Here is a 20,796-nt window from a genome sequence, read left to right on the forward strand (position 1 = left end):
TCTTCCCCACAGATAGGCCTAGGCCCTGGGACCAACCCAGTCCATTTTGGTCCCAGTAGGACAAAGTTCAAGGTCACAGCAAGGTCACAACATCTACAGTTTTCCATCTGTCATCACTGACACATTTTCCAAAATTCATCCAAAATTCAAAACTCCGATTCTCCTCCAGTTGGATCCACCTGTAGCTTAGAACAGTCTCTTGTATGTGGAACTAAATTGTCCACATCCACTGTGGAATGTGGACTCTGTGGACATTTACACTGAACACTGAAAATCCCATTTCCCACACATTTAAAATTAGAACTCAACTAATATTGATGTGAATTGAATCTAATTGGACAGACACATGACTGGGACCAGATTCAACTGTTTCTGCTGTATGGAACAACCTGGAAACTGTTGGATTTAAACAGACAGAGTGGATCCACACATGCACAGCGTTCAGGGGGAAGGAGGAGCTCTGAGTTCTGAACACTGGTTCCAGATGAGAACAGTTGTGTTTTGTCTTTAACCAGGTTTTGGATCTGGTGGTGGACATCTTATTTTATTTCTGATGGCAGTGAGTTCCCCAGTTTAATACTCTGACAGGAGAAGGATGACCGTCCCACAGTTGTCCTGCAGAATGGGATTTTGTAATTTAGGTTTGAGGAGCTTCTGGTGACTCTGTTGCTGTTTTGTCTTCAACAAATGGACTGAGTGGTTCAGGTTCTAAGATGATTGTACATTTGAAAATTAACTTGAGGAAACATAGGTCACTAAAGCTTTCGAAGCTTAGCAACTTGTATGTTTTGAGGATATGGCAGTGGTGGTACCTGACTGGTTCAAAAAGAACAAAAAGAATAATCTGCTTGTTCTGAAAGAATATGGTTCATGTTAGGAGCTACTAAAAGGGCTGATGCTGCCTTGCCTGGGTTTTGAACCTCCTCCATCATTTCATTTATTATCCCGGTGGTTTCCAACCTTTTTTGACTCATGACCTCATTTTAACACCACAAATTCATGGTGACCCCGGACATTCAAAACAGAGACATTTGTCTTTTAGGTGTTTTATCGGGGCCAGGCGGGTGAAGAACTCTGTCCATTCTCTGTTCGGTCCAGTTTTCTGACTGTGACCGTGTCCGAGCAGGTGGAAGCGTGGTAACACACGTGGTCACATGATCAACACTGGCCCTCCCAGATATTATTACCAGAGTGTGAATGTGTGAGTGAAGGAATAATGGATCCACTGTACGCACTTTGAGTATGTGCTCCTAGAAAAGTGCTATATAAATCTGATCCATTATTATTATTATTTTTATTATTATTATTATTATATCCTGCATTTTATTTGAACTGGATTTTTATAAGGAAAAGTGTGTAGTGTTTCAATTATAATAAAATACATATTGAATCATTCAGAAATATTTGTTATTAGGATTTTTTTTTTTTTTTTTTTAATTTCTATTAATTACTAAAAATTTCAGGCGACCCCATTTGAATCCCAGGGGTTGAAAACACTGTATTATCCTGTGTACTTTGCATTTTCAATGAAAATTGAAAGGATATGGCATCAAAACAGAGAAAACTGAAGAAAAACGGACTTTTTCAGCAAATACATCAACAACTGAAGGTAAAAAACAAGCGTGTCCATCCACTGTAAATGAGCCTGTTTACATCCACACCAGTCTTCTTTGTTTTTGTTCATTCTGTTGGCTATTTTATTTTTTCCTTCAATTTTTGGCTTATATTGTTCGTTATGTAATATTTTGTTGATTAATGTTTCATTTTTGTTGATTGTATTGGTTAATTTGGTTGTTTTTGTTCATTTTGGTGCTTATTTTATTCTTTTTTATTTCATTTTAATAAATGTTTTGCTTATTTATTTCGTGTTATTTAATATTTTTATTTGTTTTCATTCCATTTCTGGCTTATTTTGTTCTTGTTGCTTATGGTTTTTGTTAACTTTTTATTTATTTTGTTCATTTTTCTGATTACCTTGGCTGCTTTTTCTCATTTTCTTCCATGTTACATTTTATTTTGTGAATTTTCTTACTCATTTTTCTTAATTTTTCTTCATTTTAGTTGATATATTATTTGTATTTTTCCATTTCGTTGCAAATTTCTTTATTTTTTTGTTCAATTTTGTTCAGTTTGTGGCTTATTTTGTTCATGTTACTTATTGTTTTTGTTAACTTTTTATTATTTTGTTCATTTTTGTGATTACCTCAGCTGTTTATGCTCATTTTCTTCCATGTTATATATTATTTTGTGAATTTTTCACAAACTTTTCTTCATTTTTCTTCATTTTAGTTGATATATTATTTGTGTTTTTCCATTTTGTTGCCAATTTCTTAATTTTTTTCTTCAATTTTGTTTAGTTTGTGGCTTGTTTGGTTCTTGTGGCATATTATTGCTTTTGTTAATCTTTTATTCATTTTGTTCATCTTAAAAACTACCTAGGCTGTTTTTGCTCATTTTCTTCCATGTTATTTATTATTTTGTGAATTTTCTTGCTCATTTTTCTCTATTTTTCTTCATTTTACTTGTGTGTTATATATCATTTTGTTGCCAATTTCTTTTTTTTTTTTTTTTCTTCAATTTTGTTCTGTTGGTACGGTAACTACAGAGCCTCTGAACGTCCACATGGGTCATATCTGATCACCATGAAAAGATTTGACACCAATTATTGACATGTATTGACAGGATTAGTGGATCAACATGTGTTAAACAGTTTAGATCAGTCGATGCTTTGGGCATTTGAGGGTTAAATTATTTAAAATGGACTGATTTTAAACAGATTTTAAACAGATTTTCCTACCTCTACATAGTCAAATGCGCAGCTGCTGTGACTCTCCAGGTTCATGTTGGTAAAATTGAGCGCCACCTTCTCGCCAGCCGGTAACCTGATCAAATAGATACACTGACGGTTGTGAGCGTAGTCGTTCGGCCAGTTGGGAGAAATGATGACGCCCTCGGTGTCAGTGAAGGTTCCACCACAACCAGCATCACCTAAAACAGGGGACAGTAAACCTCATTACCAGTGGAGCTCGTCGGAGTTAGCAGATCACACATGCACCGTGACTGCAGAACTAACATAACTTAGAAAAAATCTTCCAATACCTAAGAGTTTCCAAAGATCTAGAAAAAAATCAAGCCTCAGTTTGTCCTTTAATATAAACCAGGGCTGTCAAAGTCATTTAATTCAAGTTCCACATCCTCCCAATCTGATCTAAAGTGGATTAGACCAGTAAAATAAGAGCACAATCATATACAAATAACCTCAACTCCAAACTTTTCTATATGTTTTTAGAGTGAAAAAAAGTTTACATCTACAAACTATCCTTTAAAAAAATGTGAATAACATGAGAAAACTGAAATTTATCAAGAAAAACAAGTGCAATTTTCCCAGTATTCTGCCCCTAGTTTATTATTTACACATGTACATTATACATTACATCTACATTATAACGTACAGATCAAAGTGCATCTACGAACACATAAAACATTTAACAACAGGCAGAATATTGGTACAATTGCACTGTTTTATTTGAAGACACACTGCAAATATCTATATCTTACCAAAAGTATTTTTAAATGGGCAGAATTTTTTTGCTTAATTCAAGATGTTTTTTGCTTAATTCAAGCAAAAAATCTGCCAATGGAACAAGTGAAAATTATCTTGGAAAGATTTCTTGAACTCAGATTTTCCAGATCTATTGTCTATAAATCAGTTCTTATATGTCACTGAAAAGTTCCTCTGTAGCTGATTCTGTCTGATTTTCAGTGTGATAGATATTTGGACTAGAAATGAGACAAATACACTTGGTCAGATTTACTGTACTTTTCAGACTATTGGCCACACCTGACTATAAGCCCCACCCACCGCGTCTCCAACGTCTCACCATCGATTTATTGATGCCAAGTTTACGTGCAGCAGCTCTATTTCCTTCTTCATCAGCCGGATCGATTGTTAGCCCGGAAAACATAAATTAGCCGCATCATTTTAGAGCCGCAGGTTCAAAGAGTGTGGAGAAAAGTAGTGGCTTATAGACTGGAGAGTACGACAGATTTTTGCAGTGTAACCACAAATTCACTGTTCAATTTAGGTCCAGAACATTCACATTGTTCTGTTTCAGTCATTTCTGTGCAGCTTTCGCTCAGTGTTTTAAATAAGATATTGCAGATATACACTATCCAAACACGAGCATGTGTCCACAGAACCTTACTTGGTGATGTTGTGTACGTAATGTGGAAGCCTCGATCAGAGATAGTGATGTCAGAGTGAAAGTGGATCCATGCTGCTGGACCGGTTGTCTGCAAAGGGGGAGGGGATCCAGTACTGCAGTACTTTCCCAGAACTGGGTCCTCAGGTAGAAGTCCATCACGAATCTACAACATTAGAATAAATTAATTCATCAGAACATCATGAGGATATGCACTGGCTTTATATACAGTAGACTGTGGCAGTATGAGTGCACCACAGTATGAGAGACTCGCTTTATGAGCTGCAGGTTTTGAGTATTTTTCTCTTGAAATACAAATAGAAATTGACAGTATGAGCCAATGAAGTTGAGGTGGTTCAGCTGCTGTATTTAACCCTTAAAGACCCAAAGAGCCACCGGTGACCAAAAGCATCTACTGATCTGAAATGTTTAATACCTTCTAAACCAATAATCCTATCAATCCATGTCAATAATTGGTGTCAAATACAGTTCTTCATCTTTTCATGGTCATCAGATATGACCCAATCGGACCTTCAGAGGTTCTGTAGTTACCGTGGAAACACCGTCATCTTCTACAACATTGACTCACCAGTAAAACCCCTGGAGTTGGATCAGTGCCAGTGGATGGACACACTGGGTTTACGTTCAGTTAATGAGAGATTTTTTAGAAAAAGTCACTTTTTCTTCAGTTTTCTTTGTGTCTGACATCATGATAAACCTCAACTTTAATCTGAGCTTTTCTGATCATCTACATGATCAGAAAATTAAAAATAGAAAAAAAACCTGATTTTCACTGAAAACGCACAAGATACAGAGGACAATATCATAATAAATGGTGAATGGTATAAATGGTATAAACTGGGCATAGTGCGATATAATGTATGTGTATATATGCACATGTACGTGTATATGCATGTGTATGCGTGTGTGTGTATATATATATATATATATATATATATGAGCTCATTGTAGACTGACTACCTCCTTGTGGTGTATTTTTTTTTCATTTTATTGTTCTTATTCTTATCTTATCATATCTTTTATATATATATATATATATATATATATATATATATATATATATATATATATATATATATATATATATATATATATATACAGGGTGGGGAAGCCAAATGTACACTGAACATTTAGTTGTTTTTTCTCAGCAGGAACTACGTCAGTTGTTTTGAACCCAAACATATACTGATGTCATAATCATACCTAACACTATTATCCATACCTTTTCAGAAACTTTTGCCCATATGAGTAATCAGGAAAGCAAACGTCAAAGAGTGTGTGATTTGCTGAATGCACTCGTCACACCAAAGGAGATTTCCAAAATAGTTGGAGTGTCCATAAAGACTGTTTATAATGGAAAGAAGAGAATGACTATGAGCAAAACTATTACCAGAAAGTCTGGAAGATACTATTAAAGAAGAATGGGAGAAGTTGTCACCCCAATATTTGAGGAACACTTGCGCAAGTTTCAGGAAGCGTGTGAAGGCAGTTATTGAGAAAGAAGGAGGACACATAGAATAAAAACATTTTCTATTATGGACATTTTCTTGTGGCAAATAAATTCTTATGACTTTCAATAAACTAATTGGTCATACACTGTCTTTCAATCCCTGCCTCAAAATATTGTACATTTTGCTTCCCCACCCTATATATATATATATATATATATATATATATATATATATATATATATATATATATGTATATATATATATATATACATATATACATACATATATATATATATATATATATATATATATATATATATATATATATATATATATATATATATATATACACTTTATATATACTTTTTTACATAACTATGTGTTTTTTCTAGCATCTTTTATCTGACTCCCTGAACAACTACACAACAGTTCCTGTGTGTATATGTCTGCACAAATGGCAAATAACATTTTTGAATCGTTGATAAATCACTTAAAAAAGGTTAATTAAAGAGAGAAATTCATTTGGGAACTGACATAAAAGTAGCTCTGTTTCTTTATGGGTTAATGTCAACAGTCTGGAGCATTTTCAGAACATTTTAAAAAGCTGAAGTTTATAATGAACCAACTGTAAAAGCAGGCAGCGATTAAAGTGAAAGAACAAATGAAGTGAAGAGAAAACCCCGGAAATGTAACTACCTGATGTTTAACGGAAGGAGATTCACCTTCAGAGAGTAAACCTCCTCCTCCTGTTTATTTATTTATTTCAAGTTTAAAACCAAAAAGAGCAAAGAAAAACTACGAAAGAGAAAATTAAAAAAAAAAAAAACATATTTGAAAAGGAGGAGGATCTAGTGTAACTTCTTTCCTCCCACCCCCTTACCCTATCTTCATCTACTGGACACAGTCACATGATCCACAAAAGAACTCCAAAATATTATACATGTCAAAAATAAACTCTGTCCAAGCCTAGATACGTGAGATACACTGTATATTAAAAAACATTATTCATAATCATATAATACATATTATATACGCTGTATAATATTACAGTATGTATTAATACATTCTACCATAATATAACAAGATTATATTCCTCTCACACAGATCGTCTCATCTTAAAAGGCCAATAAGTTAATAAAACCAGTTTATTTGTTTTTATTATTGTTATTTTCTTTCTAACTGTACCTTTTCTGTTTTTAAAACCCTAAAAAAGGGATTTGGGGTGTTTTTTGGGGGTAGAACACATTAATTATATTTCAATTCATTTCACTGGGGAAAATGGATTTGAAAAATGAGTAAATCCCAAAACCAGCTTGGTCATGGAACAAATTAAACTGGTACTGCCAGGTTCTACTGTATATTAATACTCAGTGTTTCTGAATTAGCAGCGTTCATACCTCTAGGTAGTCATAATTGCAGTTGGGGTGGGTTTCCAGACTGAGGGTCCCGAATGCAAAGGTAATAAGCAGACCAGGCTCTACTGTCACTGACCAATAGCAGTCCCTGCTGGGTGGGTAGTTTCCGGGGTAACCAGGTGAATTGATGTTACCGTAAGGTGCAGTCAGCTGACCTCCACAAACTACGAAGAGAAGATGAATACAACTGAAATGACATTTTTATTGTGTGGAATATCTACTTTTATTGTCTTCAGTATTCATTTACAATATACAGTCACGGAAAAAATGATTATTCCATCCAAAGTCCTCCAAAACACTGGTTCTGTAATCCAGTTCTAACTCCTGTGTGTGTCATGTGACGACAACAGACAGAACAGAAAACATGGAATGAATAAAAGCACTGTTTGTGTCAGTACAATCACACACATACTGATGGAAGAACTGAAGTGGCTTTGGTTTTTATCCAGAAAACATGTTCAATGCATAGATATCAGCTGTGAAATTCAACTTCTATGAGACATTTGTGTTGGTATCATTATATTTGACCAGACAAATGGACTTTTAGTTGGACCAGGAATTAAAATGAACAAGAAACTGAAGAAAACGAGGAGTGGACGAAGAGTTTTTTCTGCGACTGTAGAAGTTCTGAAAACAAACCAGACCCAGTGAATGTGACTGGGCCCAAACCTCTGACTGGTGCTGTTTATCACACATGTAGAATATAAAACAACTCACTGACACTTCTCATGGCCGTTAAAGGTTGTGGAACACAGGTGGAATTATTTCTGTTGTGTAACTTAAAAAATAGAAGGTGAATTTAGTGACAGTGGTTTTTATTCAGTGACTTGGCTTTTACTGAACCCTATAACGCCAAACGTATCATATTTGATACATAAGGTTTGAAGCCTGCGTACCGCCCCCATCAGTTCCAGAAGAGTAGTAGTCTACCGATGATATCGATTCTTAAAAAAATGAGTATCGACAGTTCTTTCTTATCAGCTTATCGGCCGACAGGCTGTTAGCTACTGTCGTCATGTGGCAGCGGCGTCTGTCATCTGTTACAAAAATTTCAATCGTCTTCTTCTCTGAAACTACAATTCCGATTGACTTCAAACTTGGTATAGAGCTTCTTTATGATAATGTCAACAAAAGTTAGTGAAATTATTTGGATCTGGATGTGATTCTGGATTTGGTGCGACTTTGAAAACTGTCCCCATTATCAGAGATAGGAAGTGGATGGATGTAATAACCCAGTAAATATAAATGATCTCCAGTGTAAATGTCTCCAGTCCAGCCCTGATGGGGAGACGACCCAAACATAATGTCCACATGCTGATCAGGATCTTCTTCTGGATCTGGAACTGATGCAAAATTGAACATGGGCTCTTATGGGGAAAACATTTCAATCGTCTTCTTCTCCGAAACTCCAGTTCTGATTGACTTCAAACTTGGTATACAGCTTCTGTATGATGATGTCAACACAAGGGAGTGGAATTATTTGGATCCGGATCCGATTCTGGATTTGGTGTGACTTTGAAAAATTTTCCCATTCTAACAGATAGGAAGTGGATTGATCCAAAAAATCAGTATCAATGATATCAAGTGTGAATTTGAATTTTTTACAGATCTGATTGGAATATGACCAAAACATGGACTATTTCTGTAATAGAATAAATACACAGAGCTGGGGGAGAATAAATGGCATCTGGAGACATTTCCCAAAGCTTTTCATTTGGCCGGTAAGATACAGGACCATTGGTCTGATTTTTCATCATAGTATCGAATGGTATCGTAGGTATCGGTTCTCATGGCATCCCTTGTCATTATTGTGCAGAAAAAAATGACTGTTATGTGAAGTCTATTTGCAATGGAGTAAACAGATGTAAACCTGCAATAATAATAAATAAATAAAAGGTAGTCTGTGTTTACAACTACTTCTACTACTTTTGACACATTTGGAGCGTAGTCTACATATTTATAACTGCATAACACAACCATGACTTTATGCTTGCAACAACAATAGCAAAATATGCCCAAAAAAAAAAGTGTTGAACCACTTCGAAGGGGCCCATGAGCCAAATGTGGCCTTTTTTTTTAAGTTCGTCCATGCAGACACTCTCACCTGGGTCCTGAGATTCCCAAACAACAGTGAAGCCATCCCCACTGATGGTGTGGTCTGAGCGGAACCAGAAATACAGGCTGTTGTGTGAACTGAAAAGCTCCTGTGGGTTATTTTCACCACAGTATTTCCCAATCATGTACGCAGAGGCACTGTCCCCGTCATGGACCTGAAGGAAGTCATAACTGCAGGTGGCGCTGCTCTCCAGGTGAAAGAAAGGAAAAGTAATACGCAAGATCTGAAGAAGAGACACAACAGACACAACAGGTTTGTTATGCATTTAAGATAAGGTAAGGTAAGGTAAGATAAGATAAGGTAAGGTAAGGTAAGGTAAGATAAGGTAAGGTAAGGTAAGATAAGGTAAGGTAAGGTAAGATAAGGTAAGGTAAGATAAGGTAAGATAAGGTAAGATAAGATAGGACAAGATAAGGTAAGATAAGCTAAACTAAGCAAAGATAGGGTATGGTAAGGTAAGATAAGATAAGGTAAGGTAAGTTAAACTATGCTAAGCTAAGGTAAGGTAAGGTAAGACAAGACAAGGTAAGGTAAGGTAGGGAAAGATAAGCTAAATGAAGCTAAGGTAAGGTGATATCTCACCTTACCTTAGCTTCATTTAGCTTATCTAAAACTAAGCTAAGGCAAGGTAAGATAAGATAAGGTAAGGCAAGGTAAGCTAAACTAAGCTAAGCTAAAATAAGCTAAGGTAAGACAAGACAAGACAAGGTAAGATAAGATAAGATAAGGTAAGATAAGATAAGATATACTTTATTGATCCAGGGGGGAAATTCAAATGTACAGCAGCACAAGACAATAAACATCAAATAAAAAAGAAAAAAAGAGAAGATTAAAAAATGTAAAACGTGTTGAAGTGACTGAATGACATAAAGAATGAAAACAGTAAATAAAGTAAAAGTGTGCAGTAGGTGATACAGACAGATGTGAAAGTCTGTTCAGAGCAGGATGTATCTGAAAAGGGAATGATCCGAAAACAGGTGAAGAAGCAGGTGGTGACCTTGTTCGGATCGGTCCGGATGACCCAGGCACAGCTGACTAAGTGGTCGTACTCATCATGACCCGGGGTGTTGGGGAAACTGAAGGAACCAGCAGGACCCGACAGAGAACCACCACACTCTGAAATACACATATATATATATACACACTGAAATATATATTTATATACACACACACACACACACACACACACACACAGTCTCAAATATACACACGGTATGAGCTGTACATTCAACATTGAACAGATTCAACATTCAAAGTATTTTATTGTCGTGTGTTCAGTAAATATACAGGTTTATCTGTACAATGAAAATCTGACTTTCCTGTCCACACTGAATGTCAAGAGAATTTAAGATGGATGAAAATAGAAATAGAATAATTTATATGATAATTTATATAGCATAATGTACAATTGTCTGTTTTTCCCATTACTGTTTTTATAGTTACTGTTGTTACTATTTTCTTGTAATATTTCTTATGTGTGTACATTTGGTGTTACTGATGCTGGAACATTGATTTCCTGAAGGATCAATAAAGTTCTGTCTAATCTAATCTGATCTGATCTGATCTAATAAACATGTGACTATAATAACATAAGTGACGGATGGTGTGTTGTGTTTGAAATGGTGGGTACCAGATTTTCTGAAGGGACTGATAAACACTTATTTAATAAACATCATAAATCCTGTTTCTGCATCGTCCATCACATGTGAAGTATCTGTCCTCCAACCATCCGGTCTGTTGAACCTGTTTCGTCCCTCCCCATCTTCCCTCCAGTCCCTTGGCGTTCTCGAGGCGTGTCATGTAACCTACCTTGCTGCGGCGTCTGGCAGAGCGTCCCCGTCCACTGGGATGTGCACGTACATGTGAACCCGTTCAGGCCGTCGGTGCAGGTTCCCCCGTTCTGACAGGGGTTACTCTGACACTCATTAATGTTCTGGTCACAGTGTGCTCCTCCCCAGCCAGCGTTACAGTTACAGACGTAGCCTGGAGATGAGCTGGTTCCCTGGAAACGAAAGAAAAAAGGAAAGAACCCACATAATCATACACGTGTTTTCAATTAGAGACAATAGGATCATATGTCTGTTCCATGTGAAAGCACTGACGCCAAATTAGCAACTTTTCAGACTACCCTAGCAATGTTTTTTTTTTCTTACCAACAAGTTTAGCTACCTTTTGGTCCATTCTATGTTTATTCGGAAAAGCAAATCAAACAAAACTTCCCTTTCAGGTACAGTTCAAATGTCCACACCTCAAATGTAGATGAAAGAGTGAGTGGCTACTCCAAGTTTTTGAGTAGAATATAGAACTAATATAACAAGAGGGTGGGAGGGGAGGGCTTGTTCTGCTTCTTCATCAACAAGATAAAACACATTAAGGCAGTGTTTTTCAGCCTTGGCGTCAGGACCCCGCGTGGGGTCGCCTGGAATTCAAATGGGGTCACCTGAAATTTCTACTAATTGATATAAATTGAAAAAAAATTACTAATAAAAAAATCAGTGTTGAGTTGACAGAGCCAATCATAATCCACAGCAGACAAACTGTGGTTGTGAAACTGCAGCACTGTGGTTCTGTTTCTGTGTCAAATGTTCACTGTGGTCAGTTTCAGATGCTGCAGCTCTTTCATAATTCATAGTTTCAGTTCTTGTTTGTTCAGTATTAATTGTCCTCCTTGTAAATCCCAGCTGGACTGACTGGACAGATCCTGACCCTTTGTGCAGTAATCTACACCTGGATCTACTGCCTCTGTCCATTAGGGCTGTAAGAAAATATTGGTTCTGCAATATATCGCAATATTTCATTTCACAATACTGTATCGATATTAAAAAGGACTGTATCAATATTTTTAGATATTTATTTAAATGCAGATATTATGGAAGCTCATTTTTGGTTTTTTTGGGTTTCTTTTTTGCTTGTATTTTATTTATTAATATTTTTAGCACTCTTTTATCAAATAATGTTCGTTCCTTTGTTGGGATTGAACTCAAACACTGTTCTGATGTTAGTTCTGAACTAATAGAATATGAACATTTGAGCAGGATCTGAAACTGGAATGTCTGTAAAACTCAATGTAACTTAGAACACAGGAACATTTTATGAAATAACATTAGATCTTGATCTGATCAAATAAAAATGTGTTTAGTATTTGTACACATTTCTAGTGTAAATCAATTCTTTAAGGAAATAATCATTTAAAAAAGAAAAAAAACAAAAAAAAATTGTCTTTTTAACAGTATCATGACATATTGTGATATATCGTAGTGTGATTTGTATCATACACCAGATTCTTGCCAATAAACACCCCTACTGTCCATAATAATATACATTATATCGACTAAATGTCCTCTAAAATTAATCTTTATTTGAAACACAGTATAGCAAACTATTACAGGATCAAAAACAAGTTAAATTTAGCAAATAAAAAAAGAAGTCTCCGTTTTGAATGTCTGAGGTTGCCAGAAATTTGTGATGTTAAAATAGGGTCAGGAGACAAAAATGGTTGGAAACCAGTGCTTTAAGGTGTTTATGTTTACATTAACCTAAACACAAATACATATCATATGAATGTTTTCACATAACAGATATATTCAATTCACAGCAATTACAGGTTTAAATAGTTTGTTCATTTTGACCAAATAGTGAAAAAAAAAAAAAAGACAAATTTATTGTTTGAAACAGGGCAGGTAAAGGGAAGGTAAACTTAGAGCTAAAAAACAACAACAGTTGCTTTTATTCCATTAGCATCTACACACACTCACCACACACTGCCCGTTAACACAGGGGTTGTTGGTCTGACAGACGTTGGAGGTCTGGGTACAACCCGCTGGTCCATAACCATTACCCACATAACCTGGAGGGCAGGTACAGACGGGGAAACTGGAGCCTGGTCGTGTGTGATGGGGGACATTTGTGTTAGTTTAACAGTCAAAAAGAAGCCCAACATGCTATTTACACCTGGATGACGTATAAACCTGCGACTGTACCACCTGAGTGTTACATTTACACCACGTACTGCAGTTCATGTTCATTTGAACCAATCAAATATACCACAGGTGTCAGACATACGGCCCGCAGACCAAAACCGGCCCCCAAAAGGGTCCAGTCCGGCCCCTGGGATGAGTTTGGAAAATGTAAAAAATACACTGAAGATATGAACAATCCATGCTGACAAACTCATTTTAGTTCAGGTTCCACATTCAGACCAATATGATCTGAAGGGGGTCAGACCAGTAAAATAATAATAATAATAATAATAATAATAATAATAATAATAGTAATAATAATAATAATAATAAGTAGTAGTAGTAGTAGCAGTATTATCTATTGTTCTGACTATTACTGTTATCACCTTATTATAACTTATCCTGTGATTATTAAACTACACGTACATTCATACATATAATAAGCATTTATTATTATTATTTGTAATTATTATTATTATTACTTTATAATTACCACTCATTGTTTCTACTAGTACTTTCTAAAGTGCAACTGTCTGTTTTTTCAATACGGTTTTTCTTTTTTCTAGTTACTGTTTTGCTATTTTCTTGTTGTATTTCATGTGTGTATATTTAGTGTTTGTTCTGCCTTTGGAACCACAATTCACACTCACAAAACTACTCACATTTCTTTTCACAAATATTTCCTCATTTCAAAACACATTTTCCTGAAAATATAACTAATTACCTGCCCAAAAATATAACCTAAGTTGACCCAAATCTAAGCTTTAAAAAGCACATTAAAAAGATGACAAATACAATAAAATCTAACTGTGCTAATTTCAGATTTATCAGAAACTCACTGTCTACTGAAGCATCAAACATGGATGTAAATGCACTGATAGTTCCACATTTTCTTTACTGTCTGATCAGTTGGTCGCAGGCTTGTAAATCTGCCCTAAGGCCTCTAGAGTCATTGTATAAATATTCTCTCAAGATCCATGACAAGAAAAGATGAGTGTTCCATCACTGCCAAATTTTGTCCAAATATAAGCTCTTAAGCTTCAAAGATGTAACCATGTGTACAAATGTGTGTCTATTGTTTCAGGTGATCCATAACTCTGCTGCTCCTCCCTTGAACAGGTTTATTTCTTTGAGTTCTGGAAAAACATCTCGAACTACTTGATCAACAGCACGCGGCGAGTGCAGGATTCAGAGACACAAAACAGCATTTGCAAACTGAGCGTTCTCATGTGTGTCTGTGCGACAGTGGATCACATGACCAACAGAACTACCAACAATTACAAACTATCACACATTTACACATGGTGGAAAAACAGCTCCTGTCAAACCAAACCTGTAGATCTAATGTGATGTAAACCTGTTTAGAGTGTGTGTGACAGACTGCAGTGGGACAGAAAAGGGAATGGTTGGATGGGAATTAATATTTTATACAGATGGAGTTATAGAAATGCATTTGTTACTGTTTTAGTTTTTATTAATGTCTGTTTTTTTAATAATAATAACATCAGCCTGCCCAGGGACTACAGGTGGAAATTAGCACTAGTGCTCCAACCTGGTACACTCCATCTGTCCTGTTTAAGGTTTATGTATACTGTGCATTGTCCCTGTCTAAATAAATACATAAAATGAAAATGAAACAAATATAAGTTTGGTGTAGATTATTGTCATTTAATTTTTTGGACCACATGTTAACCGTCCTTTGACTCCGCCCCCATACTACTAATAGTTCAACGTCATTCAAAAGCATAGTTTCAGAATCGGTCTGATATTGGTACACTAAGTGAAATGGAAACATGGAAAAGTGTGTGAATGGAGAGTTTTACATTTAGCAGAATACAGTAATGGGATCACAGCCGTCATGACAAAAACATAAAACGTATTTTTACCTGGGCTGGGAGTGCAAGTAGCTAACGGGTAGCAGCCGCCGTTATTGGATGCACAGATGTTGGTCTGGGTGCATGTCCTTCCATCCCCCTCATAACCTGCAGGAACACATTGTGTAAATGCTGACTCTGTGTTCATGGCTGAACTGGTCACATGACACTTTTCTGACTGTTTTTACAGGTGGTTGTTTTTACTGCTGCTCTTTAACAATCTGTGACTCACCATCAGTCCTTCTCTTAACAGAAATTCATTTTAATTAATTATTAATTATTAGACAGATGCCATTTATTTCCAGTACTTACTGTACAAAACACATGTCATCATTAAACATACACTATACGGACAAAAGTATGTGGACACATTGAATTCCTTCTACATGGTTACATATTGGGATAAATATTATTGCATTGATTAGTTTGATTTTAATCATTCTCTTTGCTTCCAAAATGATTCAGAGATGATTTTTATTTAATTTCTCTCAACATTGTTTTTTTTTTTTGTTTTTTTTATCCATGACTCTGATTTTAAATGTTCTTCCTCAAATTTCTAAAGTATTGTCACACCTGCAGCCAGACGATAGTCTGGTTTTGTCTGTCTTTTATGTTTTGTTTGTCTCTTTCTGTTTTATTTTGTTAAGTTTCCCCTCATGTGTCTTGTCTGTCGTCTTTACTTCCTGTTCCCTCATCATCCTGACCTCTGACCTGATTACCTGTCTCCGCCCTGATTTGTTCCACCTGTGTCTAGTTGTCTTCCCTCCCTTTTGTGTATTTAAACCCTGTCTCTTCCTTTTGTCAGTCGCCAGTTTGTAACTCCAGTAGTTCAGACCAGCGTTCTTGACCTCGTTTGTTCGTTTGCCTGCCTGTTTTTTGACCTGTTTTGGATTCCTCGGTTTCTCGTCTTCTGCCTGATCCCTGTCGGTTTTGTCTGCCTCATCTGATCTGGTTTTGACCTTCTCGCCCTGACTACCGGTACGTGAGTTTGCCTAGTCCTTATGTCCTGTTGCTCGATCGTTAGCCTGCCTGTGTATGACCTGTTTCCGTCCCTGACCTCCCTCTGCTTTTCCCCAGTCGGGGAAAATACTCCTAACACCGCTCAGGGAGACGGGCTGCTGCCCTCGATCCGGAGAACGAATCAGAGGAGGAAATCTCCAACCATTATCCTCAAGATTCTGTCACTCATAATATTTTTTCACCTGTGTGTGAACAATAAATCTTTTGGAACTAATTTTTGTTGTCTGAGTTCTGCATTTGGATTCTGTGTTTGTACTAACGTTATCACAAGTATTTTTTTTCTGCTCTGACTGTAAATAACAACTAAACATCTACTTTCTTCACTGAGGAAGAAAAATCTACCATTAAACTTCAAGGAAATGTTGATGTTTATGTTTTAAATCATCACAAACAGGACATCTTACAGCAGTAGACATGATGTGTCCCAATATTTATGTCCATATAGTTTAGAATATTGAAAGAAATTAACTAAAAACCAGCTCTGAGTCATTTTGGAAACAAAGAAAACAATTTAAACCAAACTAACCAATGCAATGATATTTATCCCATAATATAAAACTATATTCTGACTAGGGATGTCCTGATCCAATCTACAGATCGGTATTGGCTGCTGATCTGGTATTTTTTTTTAAGGAGATCGGATCAGATTTAGTCACAAGATCGGACCAATCCAGACCCAGTTCTGGGGTAAACGCACATCCTGCTCCCTCAAATTAAAGTTTCAAAAGGTAGAGAAAACGAAAATTATCTGCACGACAGCAGGAGGTTTAGAGGAATTAGTAAAACATCTATGTTAGGGATGGGAAGATGATCCAATACGCATCGATATGCGTCGATACGCAGACACATGCATGCACAATCCCAGTGCACCGGTACAGAAGCTGCGAGTGAATGGAAAGTTTGGAATGATATCACAATGCATTGGTTATTGAATGTTTGTATCGATAAAATTTGATCTGTTCAACGCAATATATTTTTGCTAGCATTTAAAAGTGTTACTATTTATTTGGGTAAAGTTTTTCTTTCCTTCAGACCCACGTTAACATGCACCACAGATTTGCAGATGTGTACAGTGTACACAAACAGTCTGAGCTCCGTGGATGGACTGAGCATGTGCAGATGATTACTGTACTGAGCATGTGCAGATGAATACTGTACTGAGCATGTGCAGATGATTACTGTACTGAGCATGTGCAGATGAATACTGTACTGAGCATGTGCAGACGATTACTGTACTGAGCATGTGCAGATGAATACTGTACTGTGTGTCTGTGAATGTGACAGACACAGAAGGAGAACACATGTGGTTTATGAATGTGTACTTTTACTATATCAGTTGTACTGAATACTGCAGTACACACCACAGATACTTCCTTAAACAGTGTCATACAGATCCAACAGTACATCCCATAATACCTTACACAGGTGTCTCTTAAAGTGACAGAACCTTTTTCTGTTTTACCTACAATACAAACACATTTCATTACAAATTAATTCAGCAAGGGAGCAAGAAGTTGAGTTAGAAACAGAGAACTTTTTCACCGACTGAATGTGAGGCACGTGTTCTGAAACTGAACTAAAGACACTTTGCAAAAAGTCATGGTTTTATTTGATAAATAAATAATCAAGCTCATTGAATTGCACTGCATTTTTTTTTTTTACCAGAATGAATGTGTTCAATCAGAATGTGCTTAATTGCTCTGTATTGTGATTTGGGTGTGAATCGTATCGTATTGTGAGATACCACACACGTATCTTTAATATATCGGATAGGAGAGGTTGTATCGAGATGCGTATCGTATCGGCCTAACAGCTAAGATTCCCAACCCTGGTCTATAGGTTTCACTTTAATAATAATAACGATACGTTTTACTTATAGGCGCCTTTCTTGGCACTCAAGAACACCACACAGTGAACAGGAGAATATAAAACAATCAATAAAACAGAGTAAAAAGTAAAAGGCAGGTTAAAGATTCACTTTAACGTGACGCGCAAGTCTGTTTTTTTTTTCAACCCACGGGACTTTTGTGGAATTATTTGACCCGCGCAGCAAATAAATGGATGTTCTTTGGACCTGCCCCAACCCGATCCGCAAGAAACCTGCTGATGTGCGCATCACTAACGTACAGCGCAGAACACATCCACATATAATACCTGGTCCATAGACCGGCTACAGCAGTGGTAAACATACGATCCACGGGCCAAAACCAGCCCACCAAAGGGTCTAATTTGTCCCACAGTCTGAACTTGAAAAGTGCAAAAATGATCCTAAAGTTCTTCAGAGTCAAAGGTGTCAGAGTTGTTTTAGTTCAGGTTCCACATTCAGCCCAACTGGGATCTACAGTCAAATAATAGTATAATAACCTATAAACAATGACTCCAAATTTAAATCAAACTTTTATTGTAAAATGTTGGTATCGGATCAGTATCATATCAGTATCAGCAAAACTAATTCGAAAAAAAATTAGATCGGAAACAAAAAAATCCAGATCAGGACATCACTAATTCTGACACTAGTCCTTATTGTTTTGCATCCCAGACCCCTGTTAGAAAAGAAACACCTGGATTCAACGGGTCCACAGACTTCAGTCCATTCAGTGTAGATGTCAAATGCATTCTCATGTTACAAAGGCCTGGTTTGTGTAGTCATACCTGGGGGGCAGGGTCCGCAGTGGAAGGAGCCCATTGTGTTCAAGCATTGCACCATGGGAGTGGTGGAGCAGCCTCCGTTATTGATTAAGCATTCATCCACATCCTGACACACGTAGCCATTACCCTGCCATCCTAAAAGAATATTAGACGTTATAAGAACAAATACACACACCTTTGAATGCATTTCACACAAGTACATTGTAAACTTTTCTATACATTCATGTACTAATGATAAACTGATAGATAGATAGATAGATAGATAGATAGATAGATAGATAGATAGATAGATAGATAGATAGATAGATAGATAGATAGATAGATAGATAGATAGATAGATAGATAGATAGATAGATAGATAGATAGATAGATAGATAGATAGTGCTGACCTTTACTTACAGTTCTCATCAAGGTCATGTTTCTCACTACTGATTACACTAATAAGTATTTGTTAATAGTATTTCTGTCATATGACCACCACTAAGTGAAGTTCACAAGACTATGGGTAAGGTCCACATACAACTCCACTTCAATATATCTAATCTATCCCTTTGAGCAGGCAGCCACTGAAATTGGATTTAAAGTATGCTTTGGTGCCAGTCTGTCTACAAATTAGGCCTGTCACCTATTAACTGTATTGAGTACTTTGATAATAAGACAGATAAGTGCTGCGAAGGAAGCTGAAATGAAGATTCTGAAACAGCTATTATGCTTCCAAACATTACAGGAGTGGAAAATGATGCAATAAAAAAAAAAAAAAAAAAAAAAAACAGTGCAAACTTTCAATCCAAGGCGCTGCACTGTGTAAAAAATTGGAGAAGTTGCACAACTGCATTATATGGGGTTTTATTTGATGTGAGGTAACACTAGTCACTTTTCCATTGACCCTCAAATTGCGTGAATATAACTCAAGCATAAAAACTTACCGAAAGGAAACAAGACAATTTCGCCAAAACTCTCGTTTTTCAACTGAAAGATTTTGCGCTGGCAAGAGGGGTTTTGGGGAGTAGTGCAAATGGTATATCACACAAAACTGTGATGGAAAGACCTTTTTCCACAAGTAGAGTCACATGAATAAATACAATGGATGTTGACGGACAATACAACAAGAGAAGAAGAAGAGTTTTAAAAGAAAAATGGTGCGGTATGTGTGGACACACCAGGAAACTGAATCATTTTAGAATTTAGTACAAGATAGAGGAGGAATATATAATAATAATGAATATATCTGTAAATCAACACCATATTTATGGTCATGTTTATGGAATGACTTCTCATGTCATCTCTCGATAAGTTTTGCGCAGATGTCCAATGGAGAAGCCACTACTAGTGTGTCACAAAAAATCCCAATAAACAATAATATAATGATCCTATAAAATCGTGTAATTACTATGATGACAGTCAGTCTAGTGTGACTGGTGTTAGTTTGTGTTACCGGCAGGACAGGCTCCACAGTAGAAGGAACCAGGGGTGTTGTAGCAGGAGACAACTGGGTTGGTGGAGCAAGGTTTGGTGGGAAGGTTACATTCATTCACATCAGCGACACATGCCAGGGTCCCAGGCTGAGCCTCCCAACCGCTTTCACACTTACACTCGTATTTAGGCTGAGTATTACAGCAAAAAAACGAACAAGCAAAAAAAACAGGAACAGTGTGAAGAAGAAAAATTATACACTTGTCTATAAAACATTCCAAATAAATGTCATTTATTGTGATTGTTTGGAATGATATTAATTTTCCATGTGCTTCTACTGATTGAGAAAAGTCATGTGACTGAAAAACATAAGAAACTGAAGCTTTTAGAGTTTAGAGCACTGGGAGAAGTCAAAGGAAGGTTCACATCTGGTCCAAAAAATTAAATTACAATAATCTATAACAAACTTATATTTTTGGGCAGGTAATTACTTATATTTTCAGGAAAATGCATTTTGAAATGAGAAAAAAAATGTTGTAGTTTTGTGAGTGTGAATGTTTGTACAGTGACCCAGTTTAGTGCCGTCATTCTGGGTTAATTTTATAAACTCTATAAATAAACTACATTTATTCCAAATACACCGACATTTGACTATTATATTAGTTATGTCACAGTG

General features: G+C 36.3%; 1 protein-coding gene across 1 annotated transcript in view; it reads right to left on the bottom strand.

Moving 5' to 3' along the window:
* The window catches only part of cubn (cubilin (intrinsic factor-cobalamin receptor)), a 279,349-nt gene that overhangs the window by 227,203 nt on the left and 31,350 nt on the right, over positions 1-20,796 (bottom strand). The window contains exons 8-17 of the mRNA XM_030123898.1: positions 20,143-20,311; positions 18,711-18,842; positions 15,051-15,146; positions 12,961-13,085; positions 11,015-11,207; positions 10,203-10,321; positions 9,194-9,428; positions 7,072-7,253; positions 4,206-4,368; positions 2,798-2,988 (exon numbers count right to left, since the gene is read on the bottom strand). Of these exons, the coding sequence (XP_029979758.1) occupies positions 2,798-2,988; positions 4,206-4,368; positions 7,072-7,253; positions 9,194-9,428; positions 10,203-10,321; positions 11,015-11,207; positions 12,961-13,085; positions 15,051-15,146; positions 18,711-18,842; positions 20,143-20,311 (1,605 nt within the window). The remainder of the gene's footprint in view (positions 1-2,797; positions 2,989-4,205; positions 4,369-7,071; positions 7,254-9,193; positions 9,429-10,202; positions 10,322-11,014; positions 11,208-12,960; positions 13,086-15,050; positions 15,147-18,710; positions 18,843-20,142; positions 20,312-20,796) is intronic.

Source organism: Sphaeramia orbicularis, chromosome 20 (genome assembly GCF_902148855.1).
Source record: "Sphaeramia orbicularis chromosome 20, fSphaOr1.1, whole genome shotgun sequence".
Lineage (NCBI taxonomy): Eukaryota > Metazoa > Chordata > Actinopteri > Kurtiformes > Apogonidae > Sphaeramia > Sphaeramia orbicularis.